The sequence below is a fragment of the Anolis sagrei genome, chromosome 1 (assembly GCF_037176765.1).
Source record: "Anolis sagrei isolate rAnoSag1 chromosome 1, rAnoSag1.mat, whole genome shotgun sequence".
In the NCBI taxonomy this organism is placed as follows: Eukaryota; Metazoa; Chordata; class Lepidosauria; order Squamata; family Dactyloidae; genus Anolis; species Anolis sagrei.
The window spans coordinates 61303502-61329854 of NC_090021.1; the positions used below are offsets into that span (position 1 = coordinate 61303502).

General features: G+C 41.6%; 2 protein-coding genes across 4 annotated transcripts in view; one reads left to right on the forward strand and one right to left on the reverse strand.

Moving 5' to 3' along the window:
• On the reverse strand, positions 1–19899 carry TAF5L (TATA-box binding protein associated factor 5 like). Of its 2 annotated transcripts, none has more exons than XM_060753803.2 (5): positions 19471–19899; positions 15629–15773; positions 10517–10621; positions 6491–7215; positions 1–2234 (listed from the first exon to the last, which is right to left on the reverse strand). In XM_060753803.2, exons 2-5 carry the CDS (start codon positions 15768–15770, stop codon positions 1437–1439), a joined length of 1770 nt encoding a protein of 589 aa, XP_060609786.2. In that variant the 5' UTR covers positions 15771–15773; positions 19471–19899; the 3' UTR covers positions 1–1436. The 2 variants fall into 2 exon arrangements, with proteins under 2 accessions (XP_060609786.2, XP_060609789.2); XM_060753806.2 differs by having other exon boundaries at positions 19467–19899.
• Positions 19883–26353, forward strand: part of URB2 (URB2 ribosome biogenesis homolog) — a 25691-nt gene continuing 19220 nt past the window's right edge. For both annotated transcript variants that reach the window (XM_060753802.2, XM_067465401.1), the window contains exons 1-3: positions 19883–20200; positions 24945–25078; positions 25629–25805. In XM_060753802.2, the coding sequence (XP_060609785.2) occupies positions 24953–25078; positions 25629–25805 (303 nt within the window). In that variant the 5' untranslated portion in view covers positions 19883–20200; positions 24945–24952. The remainder of the gene's footprint in view (positions 20201–24944; positions 25079–25628; positions 25806–26353) is intronic.

Here is a 26353-nt window from a genome sequence, read left to right on the forward strand (position 1 = left end):
TTCTCTTTAAACTAAATGCTTTAATAGAAAAAATTACAAAACCTCTTTCCTCAAAGCAGAAATATTCAATCTTCTCTTAGAATGAAGTAATTAAAGTTGCTTTCCCCACCTTTCCCTGCCTCCCCCCATTTTTGCATGCTCTCACTTTTGTATAAAAACTTCATGAAATCTGTATTTCCATATTTAGTGGAAAACACCAGAAATTGGCAAATTGTGTCTTCTTACAATTAATAATTTACTAATACAATTCTCCATATACATTTGTTCATATTTATCTTCAGAAAATATTTTTGGCGAGATGAAATGGGTCTTTTCCTATTTTAAGTTGAAACATGCTATGTTACAAACTCAGGCATGTTTTTGCGGGTTATTTTCATGAGGCAAGGTACCTCCAACCAATCATTAGTATTTTATCACCGTCACAGTGCAACTAGATTTAGGGATAGAGGGAATCCAAACTTCTGACCTATTAACAGTTACATGCATTATAACTGTATAAAGAAATGACATCTCAATTGTATCTTCTTACAGACAGTCACTCCAATTCTATCTCCTTATAGAGATGGCCACTGTCACATGTGTTCATTTTTTTAAAAAAATACAATGGCTTTGATTCAATCTTTGTCCTTACCCATGAAATGGCAGGTGACTTTTAGTAATTTTCCTTTTGCGGAAGCCTGTTGCACCCTCTGAAAATCTTCTCTAGAGGATTTGAGATTTTCTAGAACATTATAGGAAGTGGCTGGAATTTGCCAATGTACTTACTCTTCACCCCCTTCACCAACTGAATTACTTTATGGATCAAAACCCTTCTGTGGATGAAAACCATCCTTCTGTTAACAAAGGATGAAATTTGGAACCAACTTCGGGCCTTTTATATCAAGCTGGAAACCTGTCTCAGCTATTATAAACATTATTGTAACGCTAATTATATTTGGTAGCATCTGTATAACACAATATGCTTTTTTCTTTCCAAATTGGCAATGATTCAGGTATTAGCAGAGACGTTTTAGCAGAGAAAGTGTCAATTTAACCAAATAGTTGATATAGTCAGATCCAGAAACCCATGGTAAAACTACATAGGATGTGCCCATTAAAGATATTTAAGTGCAAATGCCCACTTGTGGATTTTAATTGTTTCCGTCAGGTTTTGGGTTATCCTTATAACAAAATATTCTGGGTTGCTGGCTTTCACCCATTGCTTCCTGCCCCTGCGCTACTCATATACAACCACAATGATGTTCTCTGTTGCTCTGTCTTCTCTATCCTTTTGCGACAATACAAAACATCTTCAAGTACAGTATTTCCATCATTCTGGACATTTCCGCCAAGTGTGACAAAAAATTCACAGTCAATTATATATAATCTCAGTTTATAATAGACTCTGGCTTTCAAAACCCCACCAAACCCCACCCCATTCTTTAAAAAAATGTTTTTTAATGTTCCTGATTCTCTTGTGCAATTCCAGTCACTAAAAGGAGGTTACAGGCCATGAACTGTACACTGAGTACATTATTTATCTGTCCAGTATATACACCAACTAGTTCACTGGAAGAGCCATCTGCAGGAGCATTGCAGTAAGTGTTTCGAATGTCCCACACCCGAACAGAGTTGTCCATTGACGCAGAAGCAATTAAGCTACTGTCCGGACTAAAGGTAAGGCTGGTGATATTGTCTGTGTGCCCTCGCAGTTCTTTGTAAAGCGTGCCAGATGCCAAGTCCCACAACTTTAACCGCTGGTCTTCACCTGCTGAAGCCAAATACTTACCATTTGGAGAAAACGCAAGAGACAGCACGGGCCCCCGGTGGCCTGTAAACAAACGCACTGTGTTTCCTTGCTGGGTGCTCCAGAGCCTGACTGTTTTATCTGTCGATCCTGTTGCTAAGTAATTAGAATTGGGATGAAACTTAATGCAGTCCACGTCTGCTAAATGGCCTGCGTATATGCGCAGGGGATACGTCCGATCAAATGACCAAAGCCTTGCTGTGCGGTCATGGGAACCGCTAGCAAAATACAAGCTGCAAGGACTGATGTCCAGATCCCATACAGGGTAGGCATGCCCTTGGTACAACACGGTGTTGGTAAAACTGCCCAGGTCCCAGTATCTGATGGAGGCATCCTCTGAACACGACAACAGTCCCGAACTGTCTGAAAGAAACCTTGTGCTATACACTGGTCCACAGTGCCCTCGAAGTATCTTCATTTCTGTACCCACATTATTATCTTCTTCATCCTGCAAAGAAGAACATAGGTGAGACTTTTCCCCTCCATTCTATTCAGACAATGCATGGGTGAAAATGGAAATTTTGGCCAAGCTGTGTAAAAACAGTGTGACTACTATTAGATTGCCTGTGTACAGCTAGTTCATGGTATCCTCACAGATATATATGGGGGGAAAAGAAGATCAAAGTCTGATGTTGTCCAACAAAATAGATTTGTTATTCCTCAAGTAACTGACACCTCTTTTTCAAAAACTATAAAGGAGATAATAATAAAATACCAAGGAGGAAACGGGACAAAACATGCTAACAATCTGAATCAAAAACTTCATAGAAATCTACATAATTTAAGCTACAGTATAGAAAAATGCCATGTTTCACTGATTCTAAGTCACACTTTCCCCCTCAGAATCAAGGCTCAAAAAAAAAAAAGTGCATCTTAAAATCTAAAATACTTTTTCTTCCAAACAGAAGCTCCAAAATCAGGCTCCATCTTTGAATCAATGGTGTCTTACAATCAAGGAAATATGGTATTAGCAAGTTCATTCAAGTTTAAAACATATGTTACAAATAGGAGTCAGGTATTCATACATTTATAAGTAGTATTTGATTCAGGAGAGGCAGCATGGTGTAGTGATTTGAGTGTTAGGCTACAACTCAGGAAGATCGGAGTTTGAATCCCTGATTCACCATGGAAACCCACTGGGTCATTTTGAGCAATTCACACTCTCTCAGCCTTAGATGAACACAAGGGCAGCCCCTTCTGAATAAATCATGATAAGCACTCCCTATGATAAGTTTGCCTTAGGGTCACCATAAAATAGAAATGATACGCAACAGTAACAACACTGGATTCAAACATTTTTCATGTTTTGTCCTTTATACTATCTGCATCTTCTTTGTAGCTCATGGAGAAGAGAAACAGTTTCCCTGAGACAGATCAACTATTTGTAATAAAAATGTATAAACCCCTGCAATTTTACTAGACAAGTCAAACCTTCATTCTTTAATTTTCTGAAGTGTAACAAGAACTATTTATTGTTCCTGTGACTGTCACACCTTGCTGGGACCCATTTAAAACTCAGCTACCAGAAAAAAATGGCAATAACATTATATTTATATTAGCAAAAGACCTAGTTGTCTGTAGATTCAAGATGAAACGTTATGGTATAAAACTGTTACTCGTTTCTAACTTTATAAAGCAGCTGGAGGACAAAAGGAAAACTTTGCTTTGTATTCCACTTCACTGCTTCATATCTATTTATACTAAAAGAATAAACCTGTTAGTTATAGCTACCATGACTCAGATTCTTTTATTGGCTTCAGTACCGGTGGGTTCAAATTACACATTATTTTAATACTTTTGTAAAGTGGAGTGCTCACTCCGGTGCCTCAATTCTATCCACAACAATCTCCTTGGCTTAGCTCAGCTGGTGGATAAATGGCCATAAAATTATATTTACATTAGCAACAGGTTTGAGTATGGTTGTCATTGTAGACTAAAACAGAAATGCTAACTTTTCAATACCCTATTTTTAAAATTATAAATACTGTGAATTGAAAAGAAAGGAAACTGTCTGAAGTTACCTTTTAATTTTATTTTATGAACTAAATGCAAAAATAAATAAATTCTGAGCAAATAAATCTTCAAGGTGAACACTCCCACTAGTACCTCAAGTAATTTGTTTCAACTAGTAGGCAAGAAATAGCCAAAATACTCTAAAAGCAACAGCTCTTATCTTGGGAACTAAGCGGGGTCAACCTGGTTAGGACTTGGATAGGAGACTGCCAATGAACACCAGAACTGGCAAAACTACCCTTGAAGATTCTTTGCCTAAGAAGACCCTATACAATCCATGGAGTCACCATAACTTGGAAGGTGACTTGAGGTCACATAAACACACAGTAGCCAAGAAAGACTCAGATATATGGCCAGCTAAATTTAATCGGACTTACTTCCAAGTCCACCATTCATATGGATATCTACATTTCATTCCTGTCCCCAACCATCATAATTAAACCTAAACTTGTTACCACAGCCACAGATTTTGCTTTTCTATTACTATTCACATGCACAATCTGCTCATTCATTTATGGCAGTTCATACACCTGAGGAAGTAGATCTAGCATACCAAAGCTTATGCTATAAATTTCTTTCTCTCACTTTATCTCAAAGGTGTTGCAATATGCCTTTGCACAGACAAAAGTGGCCATGGCTTTGAACTCCAGGTATATAAGCAGAACATAGACTAAATGAGTCATACTCCTCACCTAGAACAGATCTGTTTACATCAAACAGCTTTCTGTGTCAGATCCACATTCTGGAGACACTCAAATGTTCTGCCAAAGGCCTTTTTCACAGGACACTATAATAGTGCTATGATTCCACTTTAACTGCAATAACTGCATCCAGTGGAATCCTGAGGTTTATAGTTGTAAATCCCAGGAATCCATGTCTCTGAAAGTGGAATCATATTACTCTTAATTGCATAGTATGAAAAGGTACAGAGTCAACAACGAGACATAGAGCAGGCATGAGAATTATACAACTCTTGAGATCAGCATTTCCCAAACTTGAGTCCTCCTGATGCTTTGGACTTCAAGTCTGAGAAACTCCTGTCACTATTGCCAATGACCAGGAATTCTGCGAGTTGAAGTCCCAAACAGCTGGAGAATCAGAGTTTGGGAATCACTGCTTTGGATGATGATAGGCTGCAACTTCCAGCACTCTTCCCTATTGGCTATGCTGGCTAGGACTGACAATAGTTACAATGCAACAAGATGTGAAGAACCACATGATTCCTATTCCAGTTTATTATTAGTTTATGTGAGTTTTATGTGCTTTCTTCATGACAATCGTGTGATGAAAAAATATCAGGCAACTACTAGGTTGCCAGAACATCAAAAAAGCAATAGTAAAAAACCCAAGTGGCATCTAGCACCACTGCTCATGTATCTCCTAAACTTGCTCCAAAAGAATGGGCTCCTCCAGACATATGAACGCAGAATGAGAGAAGGGAGGTTGCACAAGGAGGAGGGGGCCACACAGAATACTATAAGGGAATCTGACAGCAGAAAAACAGAGGAGTCAGAGTTCAAAGTTTGGTGTATTGACTCCACAGCCCTAAATATAGTGTGCTTAGATTATAGTATGCTGCTGCTTTTCTTTGATTTTAAATGATCTAGTATTTTTGTTTTTACTAATAGTTTTACCTTAGCTTTATTATCTGATATCTCCCATTAACATTTAGGTTTCCAGTTGCTTCCAATGGTTCATGCAGAACCCAGGAAGCCATGCCAAGCCATGAATTGAAGATGATGTAAACTTTTTGATGAAGATGACGTAAGATTTTTGAGAGACTAACAACCACATTATCTTGTCAGCTTTTCTCTTCCTACACTTCCTCTAACCTCTACACAATTTATATATTTAACTCCTGCCTTTTAGCAATTAGGATGTATTATAAATCATACATACGAAGGATGAAGCAATTTTCTACTGAAGTACTTGGTCTATTGCAAAAGATGTAAATTTTGGGCATTTAATGAAGGAAAGTAAGATAAAGCAGATCTGCCATACTCCAGTCACTGAAACAGAGACTTGGGCATGGTCAGCACTTACTGAAATTTTATCCAGACATAAAGTTGATACCTAAAACTATATCCCAACTGCCTAACCATTATGTCTGATGAGCAAAAAAGGAAAGCACTGTCAGAGCAAGTTGCTCAGGGAGAGCAGCTGACATAAACCATTCATTACACAGCCCAATTAAAAATATTTTTCTTGGTGTCTTGGGCCCCTTCCACACAGGTGAATAAAATCCCACATTTTCTGCTTTGAACTGGAATATATGGCAATGTGGACTCAGATAACCCAGTTCAAAGCTGATATTGTGGGATTTTCTGCCTTGATATTCTAGGTTATATGGCTGTGTGGAAGGGCCCTTGGTTTTTAGGCGTATTCCTGGGCTTATTTGGAGCGCTGATTCAGAAAATTGCATTGGGTAGACAGTGTCAGCTCTAGTTTCTTAGATATAGTTATCATGATTTTCAAAAGGTGAGTAGATGCTGATTGGAAGATGGCATATGTTTTATATCTCAAAAACTAGAGCTGATCAGAAAAAAATTGGTGACATTTTTGGAATCAGCAGGTCAAGTATACCCAGAAACAGGTCTAACATTTGAGGCACTAAAATGTGGGTTGGCCAGTGTGGTGAAAATAAAGTACAACTGAATTTCCATACATATAAAGATGAAAAGAGTATCTGACCTCCTCATCCAAGACGTCACAAGCCAGGTGGATTCGGGACACATCTACTAGATGAGGCTCAGATTTCAGCTTCTTGGACCGCAAGCTCCATAGTTTTACACAGGAATTGTCAAAGCCAGCAGCAAGGAGCTTGCTATCCGGTGAGATCTCTGCTGTGTTTAGCAATTGCTCAGTGTTGTAGAACGCATAGAAACATATGGTTGTTAGCGAAGGCGGTCCGTCCTTGACTCTCTTAATGCTATCCTGCAGGATATCCAAAGCTGCCTCATTTTGCAGGATGGAAGTAGGCATGTCAGTGGGTTCAAGGCCATTGCTCTCACTGCGTGAAGAGCCACCACTAGCATACAGCTGGTAGTCCATCCTCTTGGCTGGCTGCACATCCAAATGGATGTGCAAGGAGAGGACCCTGCAGAGAGCACTGTTGTTATCACTCTGGAGGTAGCGAAGGAGGAAGTTGTAGCTGTCTTCTTGAAGGTGGACGACATATTTGTTGTCCAGAAATGCCCGGAGCTTGAAGTTAGACAGGATGTCCTGAATTGATAGTGTAGTCTGTAACTGCTCAATGATGTCTTTTTGGGAAGCATTCTGCATGAACATCCCATGGAAGCGACTATAGAAACTGTCCACTGTGCTCTTTAGGCCATTTTGGACCATATTAAGATGGAGGTAGACAAAGAGGGGATACAGAAGAGGCATCACTTCATGGCTGTGCTGGGGGTCCGAATCTAAACACAAAGGCAAGGACACATTACTTTTATCTCAGTTTTCAGCAGGGCTTACAATGAAAACAATACAAATCATCTTCTAGAGAGATATAGGATAATCTATTTCATCTTTTTATGGGGCCTCACAAATTCACCAAAAAGGACAGTATAAGGGAAATGTACTTACAATTAAACAATGTTGAGCTCGATTATTTGTTCTGAATACCAGAACCATAAAGACCACAAAATTATTCAACATAAGAATCCACTCTTGGTTAGCCCAAGGTTTTGTTTTGTTTTCTTTCTTTTTGGGGGGTGGGGGATGGGGGGGCTTCCACACAGCCATATAATCCAGAATATCAAGGCAGAAAATCCCACTATATCTGCTTTGAACTGGAATATCTGAGCCCACACTGCCATATATACCAGATCAAAGCAGATAATGAGGGATTTTTTTCAGCTGCGTGGAAGAGGCCTCAGTTTAATCTAAAACATCAATGTACATTAACAATTTTGATTTGACTGAAACTCACTTCAAAAGAGACACAAAATTGTTATTTTCCATTATCATTACATATATTTATCCCATATGATATAAAAATCTACATGCTTGATCAGAACCACCGGACATGATATCTAATAGGACCAAAGCAAACACTGCAGTAAAATATTTGGCCTGTTTTCTAACTACCTGAAGCATTTCCTGGCAAATTGGCCTTCTGTACCTACAATTTCTGTACATTTTTTGGCATTTGTAAGAAATTGCTGTTTTTTATCTATTTTACACTGAGCTTGATGTGGTGAGGTTTTAAGGACTGGTGGGGATAGCACTAAAATATTTCTAAAATGTTTACTCTATTAACCTCATTAAAAAAATCTTCAACAATTTAAGCATGTTTACTGTGTTAAATGAAATGTGCCACTACATTCTTCATTGGTTTCGCTCCAACAGGATATCCCATCTACCTAATCAGAAAATCATTTCAGGAATATAATGTAGAAAGTATGGGGGTATGGTGAATTGTTACACTTGTCAAACAGCTGGCAGCTGGAAATCTTCCCTGATCTATTGCAAATCACCAAGAGCAACTCCAGAAATATCTTCTACTCATCTCTGTTTCAAGGCATTTGTCAATAACCCATTCTGATGTCCTACATTATATTGTCATTTGATCTGATGTCCTATATTAACTGATCCTGTTAATTTGCTCTGTTTCCATGATTTCCCCCCCTATGCCACTACACATTGTCATCTACCTTACTAAACCACTTTATCCTTTAACTAGTTCACATAGTGGTTTTCCTTCCCTCCCCCTCCAAAATTAATCTGCTGTTATTGTTGTTGCTAGCTATTTTTGTTAAGTTGTTTTATGTTGTTTTATGCTTTTTTAATTGTTATTGCTTTATTTTAATTGTATTATGTCTGGGCCCCATGTAAGCCGCCCTGAGTCCCTTTGGGGAGATAGAGGCAGGGTAGAAAAATAAAGTTCTTCTTCTTTACACAATAAGTCACCCAATAATGAATGCGATTTCAGCTCACCAATTATTATTATTGTTAAGGAACCCCGGGTAGCACAATGGGTTGCTGACCAAAAGGTCGGTGGTTCAAATTAGGTAAGTTGGGTGAGCTCCCGTCTGTCAACTCCAGCTTCCCATGCAGGGGACATGAGAGAAGCCTCCCACAGGATGGTAAAACATCCGGGCACCCCCTGGGCAATGTCCTTGCAGACAGACAATTCCCTCACACCAGAAACAACTTGCAGTTCCTCAAGTCGCTCCTGACATGAAAAAAATCATTGTTGTTGTTCTCTTTATTTATATCCCACCTTTCTCCTGTAGGGACTCAATGTGGTAGATATACAACAATTCTCAAATTCATGTAAGAGATCTTATTCAAGTTATAGCTGTATTTTCTTTATATCCATGCATAGTGTTCTAATTCATACAACTCAAGGCACATTTTTTAATGATAGCCTACCTCCCCACACCTCTTTTTATCAGTAAGACCACAATACATGTATTAGAAAAGGTTTTTTTTCAAAGCATTCTTCAAGCGTCATGCTTTGGTTTTATTTATGTTGTGACTAGTCTACTTTTAGCTCCAGGGCCAAAGTGAATCCCAATGGTTATTTCAAGAACATGCTTCTGATTAGGGACACACTGTTCTTTGCAACCTGATGAACTATCCCAACCAATTCTCTTCAGTTCACAGAACCACTTCTTTCTCTATTCAGTTTGCGACTATCACAACCATAAGACAGAATGCACTTTTGATTCCTTTCTCTTCATTCCAGTTCTGTTATTTCTTCAGAGGGTCTCTGTAAGCATTTTATCTCTAGGAAATATATGAGTATTTAATAATTCATGACAAAACAAGGAGAGAAGCATTCTTCCTTCAGTCCAGCCAACTGTTTAACAAAACATGTCCATTTTTTTTGCATAGTGCTTGCCTGTTCTTCTTTTCTCTAGCCTACTATGGTGCTGTGTGCAAATTGGAATAATGTATGGGGAGCTAAAATTGTATTTCCTGGCCACTTAAAACTCAAACAGCTAGCCAGAAAACATTTTAGTGCTCTTTACATCTTATGAGAAATGTTCTATAGCAGCATTCTTGTTATATAGTTTTAAGATCCAAATTTTAAGATGGAGAATACAGGCAGTCCCCAAATTACAAATATAACCAGGCACACATGCACATCTTTGAATAGCACAGGGAAAGGTTAAACCCCCCCCCCCCACCTGTTTTCACTTCCTGTAGTCTCACCCCCGTTCTTAGTTATGAGTCATTTGTAAGTCGATTGTTTGGAACTTGGGGACTGCCTGTATACCCAAAAGGGCAGCACTGCATTTTCTAGGACTACAATAAACATTTTAAAGAACTACTTGGTAACGGCAAAGGAGAGGTAGGCAAGCGTTTTGCTGTGGTTATGCTATACAGTAAACTCTGCATTTGGGAATGGTGCTTTGCTTTCCGTGCCTACTCTTGCAGTCGGGAATAAAATTTCACAAGAGAAATGACCAGTATTAGATAGGATGCAGAATTTATTGCATGCAGAATTCAATGAATGCATTGAATTATTGCCAAACTGGAAGCCGCTCTGAGTCCCCTTCAGGGTGGAGATAGAGCAGAGTAAAAATGCAGTAAATAAATAAAAAATAAAAATGATGTACAGAACTAAATGAAAGGAACAGATGGAATATAACCCCACAAAAGATTTTTAAATGAAGGACATCTCTTTCTAGGCTTTGTGGACAAAGATGACACAAATGTTTAGGCCTTCTCAATTGACAAGCATATACTTCCCATTGAGTTGTTACCCACCTGTAAGAAAGCTGCATAGCCGCCCAAACTGTACTTCATATTGTTGTGGCTCTGCTAGGCAAGGTGCAGCAGATATGATGTTTGCACAACCCGATTCAGATTGGACTACAGTAATAAACAAAGATTAAGAAAATTAATTTCCTGAAGGCTTGGAAAGCTACACACACTACTGTATTCATACACAAATATCCATATACAAAATGATTTGACAAGCTAGCAATAAAATGAAAAACCATGCACATCTCTAATATAGGTTAAACCCCTTTGCCAGCAGGACCACTGACCGAAAGGTCGGGGGTTCGAATCCAGGGAGCGGGGTGAGCTCCTATCTGTCAGCTCCAGCTTTCCATGTGGGGACATAAGAGAAGCCTCCCAAGGATGGTAAAACATTCAGGCATCCCTTGGGCAATGACCTTTCAGACGGCCAACTCTCTCACACTAGAAGCGACTTGCAGTTTCTCAAGTCGCTCCTGACACACACACACACACACACACACACACAACTAAATAAACAAAAGGGTTTCTGCAAAAGTTGGTAATTCAGGATCCTGCTACCCACACATCAACCTTTACATACAGGATGACATTTTAAAGATTACTGTAAGTTACATGATGGTTGGCAACAACAGTACAAACTTCAGCCATATTGGGAATAGATCTGCAATAAGTAACATGCATTGTGCAATCCTTATAACCATTCTAGTAATTCACATGGGATGTCGTAATTTGCAGCAAAATACTATTTTTCATGGCTGTCCCCATTTTATCCACTGAGAGTGCTGAATCCTTCAGTGAACTAAGGAAAGCTAATGACCAGTTTTCAGTATCTTTATACTTAAATACACAATCAACAAGTGCAGTAAATGCTTTTCTATGCAAAACTACCTGCAAAAAAGGAACTCTGAATTTTCACATGTAAGCCACTTGCAATGTATAGCCAGTTACTCTAGCATTCTTTTAATAGAAACTGAAAATATAATTTAGCATAACCGAAAAGCAGGGAAGCAGTACAAAAATAAATTCTATAGCAAAGATGAGGCGGGGGAGTAGTTTATTAGTTGTTGTTAAATGTTTAATACCTTCTCTAGAACTACATTGACTCTGATATGTGGGTTGTGCACTAGGAATCACTTCTGAGTAGACCCACACAGAAATTGAGCTGTGAATGGTTGGTGGGGACATGTTGAATTTTGTAAGAACTAAATGTTCCAAGCATGCTTTGCTTTGTCCTTCTGAGCATCATTGGCTGGGCCCTATGCTGGAATGCAGCCACTTCCCTCTCAATCTTTCCTAAACTGGAACTCGGGCCATTGGCCAAGAAGAATCCCAGCTCTCATTCTTTAGATCAGGGGTCCTCAAACTAAGGCCCGGTGGCTGGATGCGGCCCTCCAAGGTCATTTACCCAGCCCTCACTCAGGGTCAACCTAAGTCTGAAATGACCTGAAAGCACACAACAACAACAACAACAACAACAATCCTATCTCATCAGCCAAAAGTAGGCCCACACTTCTTATTGAAATACTAATAAGTTTATATTTGATAAAAATGTTCCTCATTTTAATTATTGTATTGTTTTTAAGTGCCTTTTGCACTACAAATAAAATATATGCAGTGTGCATAGGAATTCATTCCTGTTTTTTTCAAATTATAATCCGGCACTTCAACAGCTTGAGGGATTGTGACCTGGCCCTCTGTTTAAAAAGTTTGAGGACCCCTGCTTTAGATTGTCTGCATGGATCTCCCCTCCCAAAGTTATGGAAACTTCAAAGTGCTAGCTATCTATGTATGCATGCCCAGTGTGGAACACATCTCACCACACTAAAACAGTGGATGTGGCTCTGAATGAGACATGCTGCATTATCACGGGGTGTCTGCACCCTACACCACTGGAGAACTTACACTGCTTAGCCGGTATTGCACCACCTGACATCCGCCGGGAAGTAGCAGCCAATAGTGAAAGGACCAAGGCAGAGACATCCCCAGCTCATCCCGTTTGGGTATCAGCCAGCACGTCAACGACTTAAATCTATAAATAGTTTTCTAAGATCTACAGAGACACTCGCTGGAACACCTCAGCAAGCGAGAGTCCAAAAGTGGCAGGCTCAAACCCAGCACCTCAACCAATGGCTGATACCAAATGAGAGACTCCCTCCTGGGCACACAGAAGACTGGGCGACTTGGAAGGCGCTGAACAGACTGCGCTCTGGCACCACGAGATGCAGAGCCAACCTTGAGAAATGGGGCTACAAAGTGGAATCCTCGACATGCAAGTGTGGAGAAGAGCAAACCACTGGCCACCTGCTGCAATGCAACCTGAGCCCTGCTACAAGCACAACCTTCTTGCAGCAACACCAGAAGCACTCCAAGTGGCCAGATACTGGTCAAAGGACATAGAATCATAGAATCAAAGAGTTGGAAGAGACCTCATGGGCCATCCAGTCCAACCCCCTGCCAAGAAGCAGGAATATTGCATTCAAATCACCCCTGACAGATGGCCATCCAGCCTCTGTTTAAAAGCTTCTAAACTGTCCCGTCTATCCTGACATTTAGGAAACGGGTGAAGACGTGGTTGTGGAGTCAGGCTTTCGATGAATGAGACAACACCCTAGGATTCTGGATGGAAGATGATGTAGATCTGATTTTAATATGACGACTGACCACCGTAGTTTTATATATAGTGTTATTTTAAATCTGTTATTGTAATTGTGATATATGATATTTTAATGAGTGTATGTGTTTTTATGGTTGGAAACCGGGCTGAGTCCCTCAATGAGGTTGAGAAGTTTGGTATAGAAAACTTTGAAATAAATAAATAATAATAAATAAAGAAGGAGCCTCCACCACACTCCGGGGCAGAGAGTTCCACTGCTGAACGGCTCTCACAGTCAGGAAGTTCTTCCTCGTGTTCAGATAGAATTGCCTTTCTTGTAGTTTGAAGCCATTGTTCCACGTTCTAGTCTCCAAGGAAGCAGAAAACAAGCTTGCTCCCTCCTCCCTGTGGCTTCCTCTCACATATTTATACATGGCTATCATATCTCCTCTCAGCCTTCTCTTCTTACATTTAACCAACTACCAAACTCACAAGTTTTGTATTTGTCTGTTTGTTTGCTTTGCTATTAGAAATGTAATATAATGGACTGGCTGCTCTGACACGACAAATAAATAAGCAACATAGTTTATAATTTTGTTCAGTACTACTTTTAAATAATTCAGTATCTTTTATCTCTAAATTGAACTAACGTTTCAAACAAAAAGCAGCCAATTAAAAATATAACGTTACACCAATCTATACACATAACAAAAGTGAAAATATGTATGTGTGTGTGACTGGGGTGTCCACTTCCACAGACAAGCTCCCACTTCCACAAATACCTACAGCTCCCACTACTCAGGAGACACCAATGGCCCTCTCTCCAATGACATTGCAGGTTATAGAGAGTACACTGTACAAGAGCCCAGCCAATGTCCTCCACAAACACCACATTGCTCACCAACCAAGTGAAAGCTCTCATACAGGGACCATTTCATCCTAGATTTTATGTGTTTCCTCCACCACAGACATCCCAGTGTTTCTTGCTTTCTCCACTGGTGTGGAATTTGCATGATCCCACCTACTGCCTCTCCCTTAACTCTTTCCTATTCTCTTCTATGCCACATAGCAAACAGAGGAATTGATCCGCAACTGAACATACTAGAGAGGTTTGGGGAGAATTCAGCATGATTTACAGGAGGGATGCATAATTCACCTGCAATCTAAGAACTGCCCTCTGAACTCCACCAATGACGGATCTGGAACTAATTTGGCACACAGAATTCCCATGACCAACAAAAAATACTGGAGGCCTTTGGAGGGATTTATAGGAGTTGTAGTTTACCTACATCCAGAGCGCACCATGAATCCATACAATGAAGGAACTAGACAAAACTTGGCATGCATACCCGATATGCACAAATTTGAATACTGGTGGGTTTTGAGGTGAATTGTTCTGGACATTCTGGAGTTGTAAGTACTGAGATTTATAGTTCACCTGCAATCAATGAGTCCTCTGAATTCTAACAAAGACGGAATTGGACCAAACTTAGCACACAGAGTCCCCATGACCAGCAAAAAATACTGGAGGTCTTTGGGGAAAATTCACCTTGATTTGAGGGAGTTGTAGTTCACCTACACGCAGAGAGCATTATGAACCCAAACACTGATGGATCTGGACCAAACTTAGCACACATACCAGATATGCCGAAATGTGATTCCTAGAAAGGGTTGGGGGGGGGGGGGTGACCTTCCTTTCTGAGAGTTGAAGTTCACCCACAACCAGAGAAACAGTGACCTCTACCGATGATGGACCTGGACCAAACTTGGCACACAGAACCCCCATGACCAACTGAACCTACTGGAGGGGTTTGAGGGGATTGACTCACCATAGTGGGAGTTGTAGTTTACCCTACAGCCAGAGAGCACACTGAACCCCACCAATGATGCATCCAGAGCAAACTTGCCCAACATAATAAACTTTAAGTACTGATGAAGTTTTTCCGGGGTTAACCTGATATGATGTCAGTTGTATTTAATTCACAACCTTATGCATTTTGTGCAAAAAAAGACTTTTTCAAATAACCCGGGCAACGCCGGGTACCCAAGCTAGTGCTTACTCTAAAACTCACACAGCAAACATTGCCAGATTAAATTATTTATCATAGGTTCTATAAAAACCAAATCTGATATTTAAGAGTAACAAACTGTTGAGCTGGTAAAAATAATAGCTGAGGAAAAAACCAAGATAATTTAGTTCTTTTGCCATGAAAACAGAATTATTGATAAAATTCCCCAGTCTAACCACATAGTTCTGAGATGAGTCACTTTAGACACCTGGGAATGGCAGCATGCCTGCTGCATGCTTCACTTGGATTGTCTTGTTTGAAGAGGAGCCACAAGTCACAAATCTATCCCTGGAAATATATTCATAGCTTTCACTATTTAGACACACCTTGTCACTCACTTCTGTACTACAGAATCATGTGACCATTCATTTTCCAGTCTTCTCTCAAATGATTTCTTAAGATATTTCACTCTGCTAAGAAGAGAGTTGCATAGTTCACTTAAAATGAGTTTACCTGTTAGATTAGCTGCCATTTCTTCTGCAGTCTGGCTTAAGCGCAGCCCTTGTTTCAGAGGACCTTCTGAATCTACATACTGCCTGCGTTTAAGGTAGCCGGAAACTGCCACCTGAATCTGTTCTGTGCGTACACGTTTCATGACCTTCAAAAGAAAAGAAAACATGTTTCAAGTCAAAAATACATACTAAAATAATGGAGAAATTATCACTTTCTTACAGTATGTTTGATACGTTAGTACCATGTCAGACAGTAGCATTCCCATGACTGCCTACAAAAAACAGCATTAGTACAAAATGCATTCCTTACCTATTTACTAAAAAAGTCTATATATCCCTGGAAGTAGATACGTCAGAGTCTCTTTTGAGATATTCAAATAGTCCCAAACGTTTTTAGGACTTTTGTGTTTGCGAGAAACCAATGTGAGTTTCACTAGACACAGCCTCAAGGCTGCAAATGACCGTCATGATGCATTTTACATTTTCTTCTTTATTCAGCAATCTCAATAGGAATGTACTGAATGTACTTCCACCTTAAGGGAATATGAAAACTCTGTTTTGTGCATTTGTGCTTAATATAGATGGGACTTATATGACACTTTGTACTATTAATACTATTTCCTTAACCTAAAAATCAAGAGTTAGGTTCAGTTTCACCACCGGCAAGTTTATCTCTTTTGGTGAACTTGTTCAGTTTCATACATAAGCTGCAAAGTGCCAACTTTCTTAGGTTTAGCTTTTGCATAGGTTAAGGTAAAGGTTTTCCCCTGACATTAAGTCCAGTTGTGTCCAACTCTGGGGGTTGGTGCTCATCTCCATTTCTAAGCCCAAGTGCAGCGTTGTCATAAGGTCATGTGGCCGGCATTACTGCAATGAAAACCGTTACCTTCCTGCTGGAGTGATACCTATTCTTCTACTCACATTTGCATGTTTACGAACAGCTAAATTGACAGAAGCTGGGGCTAATACCAAGAGCTCACGCCACTCCCCGGATATGAACCTGCGACCTTTCGGTCAGCAAGTTCAGCAGTTTAACTCACTGCACCACTGGAGGCTCTGTTTAGACATACAGATGATTTTATAAACCTTTTATGTCACTGTATCTGCCTACCATTAGTTTTTCTAGTCAAGAGTACATAAGAAGTCTCATTCTTATGTGAACGTGGGAGATTTCCAACTCTTTCCTGAAACATGGAGTCAACAAAACTGTTTGCATCCATCCACAGTGAGCAGCTTATTACTTGTACAGCCTTCTGTTTAAAGCCTCAGGCTGCCATACTGCAGTACCCTAGTTATTTCCTTGTCATCATCCATCCAACTACAACAGACCCCTATCTACTTTGTTTAGCAAGGTGATTGTATTATGCAGCTTGGGATCGTGGTCCAAGTCAGATTTTATGAGAACACACAAATGCCAGGATTGAGTGATTGATCGCTCTATGGTTCACGCTGTTAAGGAGCAAATCAGATTTCAAAGCAGTCTATAAAACTGGGTGAAATCCCATCAACATAACTTACTGCCAATTTCAGCTCTATTTATTGACCGGCTTTGCTAATATAGTCTTTTAAAACCATGACCATCACAGGGAGATTTGGTGTGTCTCAGGCCAGGACACTCGCATTAGTCTCTGCATAATTCCAACCATCACTTCTATTCAACTTGCAAGTACACAAATCATTTAACTCTCATTTAACTATAGTCCACATCACATTCTGAAAATATCTCAAATAAGATAATCTAAATCAAGAAAGCATCCACAACTCCTACAGAGTTTAATTTGAACTTGCAAGGTTTATAGAAAGGTAACCTGTTACCAGCAAATTAAGGGCAAATCTACATTGTAGGATTAAATAAACTGACAGCATTTTGACTGCCAAGGCTGAATGCTGTATCATGGGAATTGTAGTTTTACAAGTGCCAAATAGCACTGGTGCCTTAAAATAAAGGTAAAGGTTTCCCCTTGACATTAAGTCTAGTTGTGTCTAGTTGTGTCCGACTCTGGGGGGTTGGTGCTCATCTCAATTTCTAAAACAAAGCCAGCGTTGTCTATAGACTCCTCCAAGGTCATGGGGCTGGCGTCACTGTATGGAGCGCCATTGCCTTCCTGCCAAAGTGGTACATATTGATTTACTCACATTTGCATGTTGTCAATCTGCCACGTTGACAGAAGCTGGGCCTAACAGCAGGAGCTCACCTCACTCCCTGGATTTGAACCACCAACTTTCTATTGATATACTCAGATTTGCATGTTTTCGAACTCCTAGGTTGGCGGAAGCTGGGCCCAACAGCAGGAGCTCACTCCTCTCCCCAGAATTGAACCACCTTCTGGCCAGCAAGTTCTGCAGCTCAGTAGTTTAACCCACTGCACCACCACAGCCCTACCTACTAGTGCCTTATCAAACTACAACTCCCACAATAGCAACACACTGAGTCATTACAGCAAAAGTTGTGTCAAATTGCATTAATTCTACAGTGTAGATGAATCCAAGATGCAACAATAGTAGTAAAGTCAGATCTTAATATCTCTGTGGATAGCAAAACCTGTGAATGCTCAAGTCTTATATTATATCATGTGTGTAACAAAATGGTGTCCCCAAATAAATAAGGGCAAATTCATGGTTTGGTTATTTGGAATTCTTCCAAGCTCATGGGTGGTTGAACCCTTGGACGCATAACACATGGATACAGAGAGCTGCCATGTGATATATATGTGTGTCTGTGTGTGCCATATATATGGAATGTATTCATCCACAGGGCTAGCTGCAGCTTCTACAAGCTACAGCAGACCCCCAGTTAACTGGTACTAATACGGGATAAATGTAGTTTCTGGTTGCTTCAGAGTTACTACCAAAAACAGGCCTAACTAATACTGTACCCCATACTATACTATAAACTCTGTATTGACTCGATATTGATGTGGAAATACAGCAATTAAAAGCTAATCAAGACAAACTTCACGTAACCAAGTTTTGGTGCACCACATAAACAGCTCTGTGAATGCAGTTTGCAATTTTATTTAAAAACTTTTAAAAAATAAAATAAAAGGGGCCCTTTTGCTCCAAATGTCGGAGGGCAAAAAAGACTGACATTTTAATGAAATGTCAGTTAACAGAAAGGAGGAAAGCATGAAAAATAACCAGTATTTAAAAAACCCTCTAAAATCTGGACAGTAAATAAAGAGCAACACTCAAAAACAGGGGGAATTCCAGACAAGAAGCAATCAGGACCAGTGAATCCACTCCCAACAAAGGATTCCGCCAGGCAGCAATCAGCCAGGATTTGAAGCTGCAAGGCTATTCAATGCTAATCAAGGTGATCAATTGCAAGGTGATCGATTGCAGCATTCACACTTGCTGCAGAAAAGGCTAACTATGGATGCATTTACATTAGGCATGGGCAAGCTATGGCCCTCCAAGTGTTTTGGACTTGAACTCCCACTATTCCTCACGGCCTCAGGCCCCTTCCTTTTCCCCCTCAGCCGCTGTTCAAGTCCAAAACACCCGGAGGGCCAAAGTTTGCACAGATCTGATTTACACTGCTATGGAATTATGGGAGATGTAGTTTTAGAAGATCTTTAGCAACTCTCCAAAAAGCCTCATGGCTGAAATATGTAAGCTTTCCAAGCCTAACTCTGGAAAAGACTTGCAAAGGGGAAAATCCTGGGAAAAGGAGGCACCCAAAGGAAGCATGGAAGGAAGAAGAGAAAGTGAAGACAACATGAGAACGGCCCCCGCCTTCCCGCTTCCTTCTTTCTGTCCAACCCGGGAAGAAAGAGGGCCTTCTGCTCCAAATGTCGGAGGGCAAAAAAGAAAGAGAGCGAGAAGAGACGAGAACTCACTCACTGGAGCATCGCAGAGCAGCGAGAGAAAGAGAGAGAGATTGAGAGATCCTCCGCGCGCGCGTCTCTCCCTCTGTGAATGTGTGTGCGCCTGCGCGCGCGGCACGAGACGGGGATTCCTGGGCTGGCTGGCTCGCGCCGCGGTCCGTCACTGCTGAACCCAGTGGCGCGAGACGCCCAACGCCGACGCCGCCGCTGCAGCTGTCGCCGCTCGTGCAGAGCCGCCCCGGCGCGCCCCCGCTTGGACTCGCCGCTGCTGCTTCTCCTTCTTCTCCTGCCTTGGATGCCCTTTGGAGAAAGCTTCGGCGGCGTCGTCTCCTGCGAGTGCTCCGAGTCCCGCCGCAGCTCGGAACACCCGCTCCATGACTGACAGAGAGGGAAGAAGGAGGCGAAAGCGGCGGTGCTTGTAGGGAGGAGAGAGAGGAGGGGAAGGCGAGTGCGCAGGCGCAGTTTCTCCGACCAATAGCGAGGCTGCTTTTTTTCATTTCTTCTCGGCGCTCGGCTAGGAATGCCTACGTCACCCGGCGCTCGGCTTTTTCTCCCTTCGGGTCTTTTCGACTCGCTGGTTCGGGGAAAGGTTAGTTAGGCTGACAGAGCGCGAGGCAGGGAGAGCCGGAAAGGGGCGCACGTGCGCGGAGGGGGCGTGGCCAAGCCCAGCGCGTGGAGCCGGACCAGGAAGGCAGGCAGGCGGGAGAGACCGAAGGGAAAATTGGCGAATCCCGCCCTTCGCTCAGGTAATTAATAATAATAATAATAATAATAATAATAACAACAATAATACTTTATTGATAACCCCGTCACCACCTCCTCAAGGGGACTCGGGGCCAGCAACACAATACATCAATAATAAAACACAGCAATAAAATGTAAGAAAATAAAAATAAGAAATGCAAAACCATTATAAATAGCACATCAACAATATAAAATCACAACTATTAAAAGCAGAGGTCAGACATAGTGGGCAAGGCCACTGGATTAAACATTTAAAACACTGGGTGTGGCAGTAGTGTAATGTATCTGGACAGGGAATCCAGGGTGAGGTAGGGTTGATTGCACTAACAGGAAAAATCAGGTGCTTCCGAGGGCATTTTTGCAAAAATTGGTCAGGTCAGGGAAATATTGTTTATTCAGTCAGTGAAGGCACACTGGAACAGCCAAGTTTTCAAGTTCTTCCCAAAGACTGCCAGGGTGGGGGCTTGCCTAATATCTCTGGTCCCTCCTGTTTTGTTTTGTTTTTTGTGTCAGGAGCGACTTGTGAAACTGCAAGTCGCTTCTGGTATGAGAGAATTGGCCGTCTGCAAGGACGTTGCCCAGGGGACGCCCGGATGATTTTATGTTTTTATCATCCTTGTAGGAGGCTTCTCTCATGTCCCCGCATGAGGAGCTGGAGCTGATAGAGGGAGCTCATCCGCCTCTCCCCGGATTCGAACCTGCGACCTGTTGGTCTTCAGTCCTGCCAGCACAGGGGTTTAACTCACTGCGCCTCCTGTTGCCTTTTTGAGATTGCTGGACCTCATCACACTAAAGAATGGATCCACTTTAAACCCGGTTTCTGCCTCCTGTAGAATTCTGGGGCTTGTAGTTTAGGGAGGGGCCTTTAATAGCCTCGTTAAACTACAAACCACAGAATTCTGCAGGAGGCAGAAAACGGATTTAAAGTGGATTCATTCTCCAGTGTGATAGGGTAATTGGACAACAATTGGAGTGGCTTCCTACCCACTCCTTTAGATGCCTTCATGGACTAGTTTACTGGCTAGTCCAGAAAGCATGTACTTCAGTCATTCCACACCAGTTAGAGTAGGAAGGGTGCAGCCACACTGCAAAATTAATGCAGTTTGACACCACTTAAACTGCTATGGAATCCTGGAAGGTGTTGTTTTACAATGTCTTTGGTCCTTTCTGCCAAGGAGTGCTGGTGTCTCACCAAGATGCATATTCCAGGATACTATAGCGTTGAGCCATCGCAGATAAAGTGGTGTCAAATTGCATTAAATCAACAGTGTAGATGTGCCCCTTGTGTGTTGTTTCCAAGGTGAGCTTGTCACTGGAAGCTTCGTTCGTTGCCTTTCATAGAATCATAGAATCAAAGAGTTGGAAGAGACCTCATGGGCCATCCAGTCCAACCCCTGCCAAGAAGCAGGAATGTTGCATTCAAATCACCCTGACAGATGGCCATCCAGCCTCTGTTTAAAAGCTTCCAAAGAAGGAGCCTGCACCACACTCCGAGGCAGAGAGTTCCACTGCTGAACGGCTCTCACAGTCAGGAAGTTCTTCCTCGTGTTCAGATGGAATCTCCTTTCTTGTAGTTTGAAGCCATTGTTCTGGGTCCTAGTCTCCAAGGAAGCAGAAAACAAGCTTGCTCCCTCCTCCTCCCTGTGGCTTCCTCTCACATATTTATACATGGCAATCATATCCTCTCTCAGCCTTCTCTTCTTCAGGCTAAACATGCCCAGCTCCTTAAGCTGCTCCTCATAGGGCTTGTTCTCCAGACCCCTGATCATTTTAGTCACTCTCCTCTGGACACATTCCAGCTTGTCAATATCTCTCTTGAATTGTGGTGCCCAGAATTGGACACAATATTCCAGGTGTGGTCTAACCAAAGCAGAATAGAGGGGTAGCATTACTTCCCTAGATCTAGACACTATGCTCCTATTGATGCAGGCCAAAATCCCATTGGCTTTTTTTGCCGCCACATCACATTGTTGGCTCATGTTTAACTTGTTGTCCACGAGGACTCCAAGATCTTTTTCACACGTACTGCTCTCAAGCCAGGCGTCCCCCATTCTGTATCTTTGCATTTCGTTTTTCCTGCCAAAGTGGAGTATCTTGCATTTGTCACTGTTGAACTTCATTTTGTTAGCTTTGGCCCATCTCTCTAATCTGTCAAGATCGTTTTGAATCCTGCTTCTGTCCTCTGGACTATTGGCTATCCCTCCCAATTTGGTGTCGTCTGCAAACTTGATGATCCTGCCTTCTAACCCTTCATCTAAGTCATTAATAAAGATGTTGAACAGGACCGGGCCCAGGATAGAACCCTGCGGCACTCCACTTGTCACTTCTTTCCAGGATGAAGAGGAAGCATTAGTGAGCTCCCCCTGGGTTCGTCCATTTAACCAATTACAGATCCACCTCACCGTAGTTTTGCCTAGCCCACATTGGACTAGTTTCCTTGCCAGAAGGCCATGGGGGACCTTGTCGAAGGCCTTACTGAAATCCAGGTACGCTACATCCACGGCATTCCCCGCATCTACCCAGCTTGTAACTATCGAAAAAAGAGATCAGATTAGTCTGGTATGACTTGTTTTTGATAAATCCATGTTGACTATTAGCAATGACCGCATTTGTTTCTAAGTGTTTGCAGACCACTTCCTTAACAATCTTTTCCAGAATCTTGCCTGGTATCGACGTGAGGCTGACCGGACGGTAGTTGTTTGGGTCATCCTTTTTTCCCTTCTTGAAGATTGGGACCACATTGGCCCTCCTCCAATCTGCTGGAACTTCTCCCGTTCTCCAAGAACTCTCAAAGATGGTTGCCAATGGTTCCGAAATGACTTCCGCTAATTCCTTCAATACTCTTGGGTGTAGTTGATCTGGCCCTGGGGACTTGAACTCATTTAGAGCGGCCAGGTATTCCTGTACGACTTGTTTCCCAATTTGGAGTTGGATGTCCTCAAATCCCTCATCCACTCTGTCTTGCTGAGGTTGAAGATGACTTTCTTTTTGTGAGAAGACCAAGGCAAAGAAGGTATTAAGTAATTCTGCCTTTTCCCTATCCCCTGTCAGCATTGCCCCATCTTCTCCTCGAAGAGGCCCTATCGCCTCCTTGTTTTTCCTTTTTCTACTGACATAAGAAAAGAATCCCTTTTTATTGTTTTTAATGTCCCTGGCAAGCCTGAGCTCGTTTTGTGCTTTAGCCTTGCGGACCTTTTCCCTACAGGTGTTGGCTATTTGTTTGAATTCTTCTTTGGTGATTTCTCCCTTTTTCCACTTCTTGTGCATGTCTCTTTTGTGTCTCAGCACAGTTAGAAGTTCTTTGGACATCCATTCTGGCTTCTTTGCACTTGTCCTATTTTTTTCTTTTCGTTGGCACAGTTTGCAACTGCGCCTTGAGTATTTCACTCTTGAGAAACTCCCATCCATCCGTAACTCCCTTGTCTTTTAGTATCTGTGTCCTTTGTTTTTCTCTGAGGCTGATAGAGTGCGACCCACCCTGTGGATTTCCAGGACTAAGCAGGGATTTGATCCAGGTCCCATCCAGACAGGCCCTATATCCCAAGATCTTATCACAGGTTTTCTGTTTCTCCCAGATTATCTGGCATTGTGGACTCATATAATCAAGTTTAAAGCAGAAAACCTGGGATCAGATCCTGGGATATAGGGCCTGTCTTGGAAGGGCCCCCAGTGCTCAACCCGCTTCCCCTAACTCTATTCACTTCAAATGTTGTTAATCTCACAATCTTCATATCCCCAGTAAGTCTAACTGAAGGTGATATGAATTCTGTCGTAAGTAAGTTCTGCTGATAAGTATTCATAATTGAACTCTAACTGACTTCAGTTGGAGGCAAAAGTATGATAGCTGGGACCCTACGCTACGCATGCAACGCAGGTCAGAATTAATGAAGGGAAGACGTATGCAAGACAGCGGAGCGAGTGAGAGACACAGTTGTGAAAGGTTAGCAGTGAAGTAATTTAATTCAGGTAGGACAGGATAAAGGTGAAGTAATGTAAGAGTTAAATGCTAAATGATAACGGCTTATGAAGAAAGTAAACGGGATAGAAATGTTACCTCTCCCCGACTCTGACGCAGCTGCGTCTCTTAACTCACTGCACTGTGTTGCACATGTGTTCCGTTCATTAATTCAGACCCGTGTTGCGCAACCTGTGTAGGGTCCCAGCCATCATACTTTTTCCCAGTTGGATTTTCTGAATGTGAGATTAAGAACATGCAATGTCTTTCACTGTGTGAAGTATTCCCAGCAAAGTGTATTCTTTGTTGTAGGGAGAGGAAGTTCAGGTGTAATTTAACTGGATAGTATCTTTTCACATTCCTGTTTGTTATCTTTAGCAGCTATAGAAAGAAATCCTCAGTGGCGCAGTGGGTTAAACCGCTGAGTTGCTGAACTTGCTGACCAAAAGGTCAGCGGTTCGAATCTGGGGAGCAGGGTGAGCTCCCACTGTCAGGCCCAACTTCTGCCAATCTAGCAGTTCGAAAACATACAAATGTGAGTAGATCAATACGTACTGCCTCTGCGGGAAGTGATGTTCCATGCAATTATGCTGACCACATAACTTTGGAGGTGTCTACGGACAACACAAGCTCTTCAGCTTAGAAATGAAGATGAGTACCAGCCTGAATTCTACATTCGTTTGTGGTTTCAGTGTACAAATCAGGGTGAACATAATAACAATTTATTTTGTAATAAGAATAACTTGTGGCACAATGTGAGTTTATTTATATGATCTTACTTTTCTTGAAAGATACCTCCATGGCAGCAATTTACTCGGGTATTCACCTGAAACTGAAAAGTCCAAAGACATCTTGGGAGGACAAGCTTAAGTTGGCTCAGTTTGCGTGGATTTCTCATCAGTGTTTTCTTCCTAACAAAGAACAAGTAAAGTATTTTCCTAAGTATTTTTTCCTATATGGTTTCCCTTCCATCATACCCTTCTACCCAAGTTTTGCCCTAAAAATAACAATAGTAGTCCACAAAAACACCAGAGTGCATAGTTGTGGGGCATTTTAGAGTAGGAAGTAATCTGTCACTTTCTGGTTTGAAATCAGACCGTAGTAGGGCTAGTGGGAGCTTAAAACTGTCTATACTGCTCTTCAAAAACTAGAGTGAGGAGCATTCTTGTGTACCAAAAGTTCTTGGACTTTTTTGGAGTGTGAATATGGAACTTTGCGGAAAAAGCCTCAGTGAAGGTTCGCTTTATTCACTATTATGCACTTAGAATAACTGTTCCTCCCCAGACATTTGCATACCGTTTTTAATGTGCCTCTGGTCTAAACAGTCCATAGAGAAAGCTCTATTTGGCTTGAGCAATAGAAATGCATTCTGTGCCTGCAGGTTTCGTTTCTCTCTCCCATCTTCCCTCACACCTGTTCATAAAAGATTTCAAATTGTTGTCATTAATCCGTCTATTCATCTTTTGGGAACACAGGTCTTACTAGATTGGGTGAGTCACACCTTGGTTTCATTTTACAACAAGAAACTTGAATTGCCAGATGAAATTACTGAGAAGCTTTGGGTGTACTTGGACAGCATTATTCATAGCAGAAAACTGCAGGGCCTTTTCAAGGATGGAAAAACCATAACTCTCCGTTTCTCAATTGCACAGGTAACTTGGTGTTTGATATGTGAGTATTACTGGGACCATTTCATCCTCTGACCCTATCATAACTAAATCTACCTCTCCTCACTCATTTTCCCTTCCGTGGTCGTGATTTTCAAACAGAGAAGACATAATTTCTTAGATAATCCCAGGGCCCTTCCACACAGCTATATAACCCGGAGTATCAAGACAGAAAATCCCACAACATCTGCTTTGAACTGGGTTATTTGAATCTACACTTCCATATATTCCAGTTCAAAGCAGAAAATGTGGGATTTTATTCAGCTGTGTGGAAGAAGCCTCATTCCTGTCTGCCATGTTCTTTTATGACCCTGCAGATGTGCACACTGTTGTTTTTTGTGAAGCCTCATGAATTATATGGGCTCCTAACCCTTTCTCTGATCGCCTGGTGTAGAATATCTTTCCCTGAGAAGTCTGATTGGCACCAGCACATTATTTTTTGTTAAGTACTCCTGCCATTTAGAGACATTTGTATTGGCAGCCATGTCCTAGTTCAAAGCCAGAATGAAATGTCTTTGCACACCAACAGAAGT

What these genes read in the sequence shown, in the direction of transcription:
- TAF5L (XM_060753803.2), bottom strand. Translation starts at nt 15,770, where the DNA reads ATGAAACGTGTACGCACAGAACAGATTCAGGTGGCAGTTTCCGGCTAC. An exon ending in AATGGCAGCTAATCTAACAG is followed by an intron (nt 10,622 to 15,628) that starts GTAAACTCATTT and finishes TTATTACTGTAG; the next exon opens with TCCAATCTGAATCGGGTTGT. An exon ending in GCTATGCAGCTTTCTTACAG is followed by an intron (nt 7,216 to 10,516) that starts GTGGGTAACAAC and finishes CTTTGTGTTTAG; the next exon opens with ATTCGGACCCCCAGCACAGC.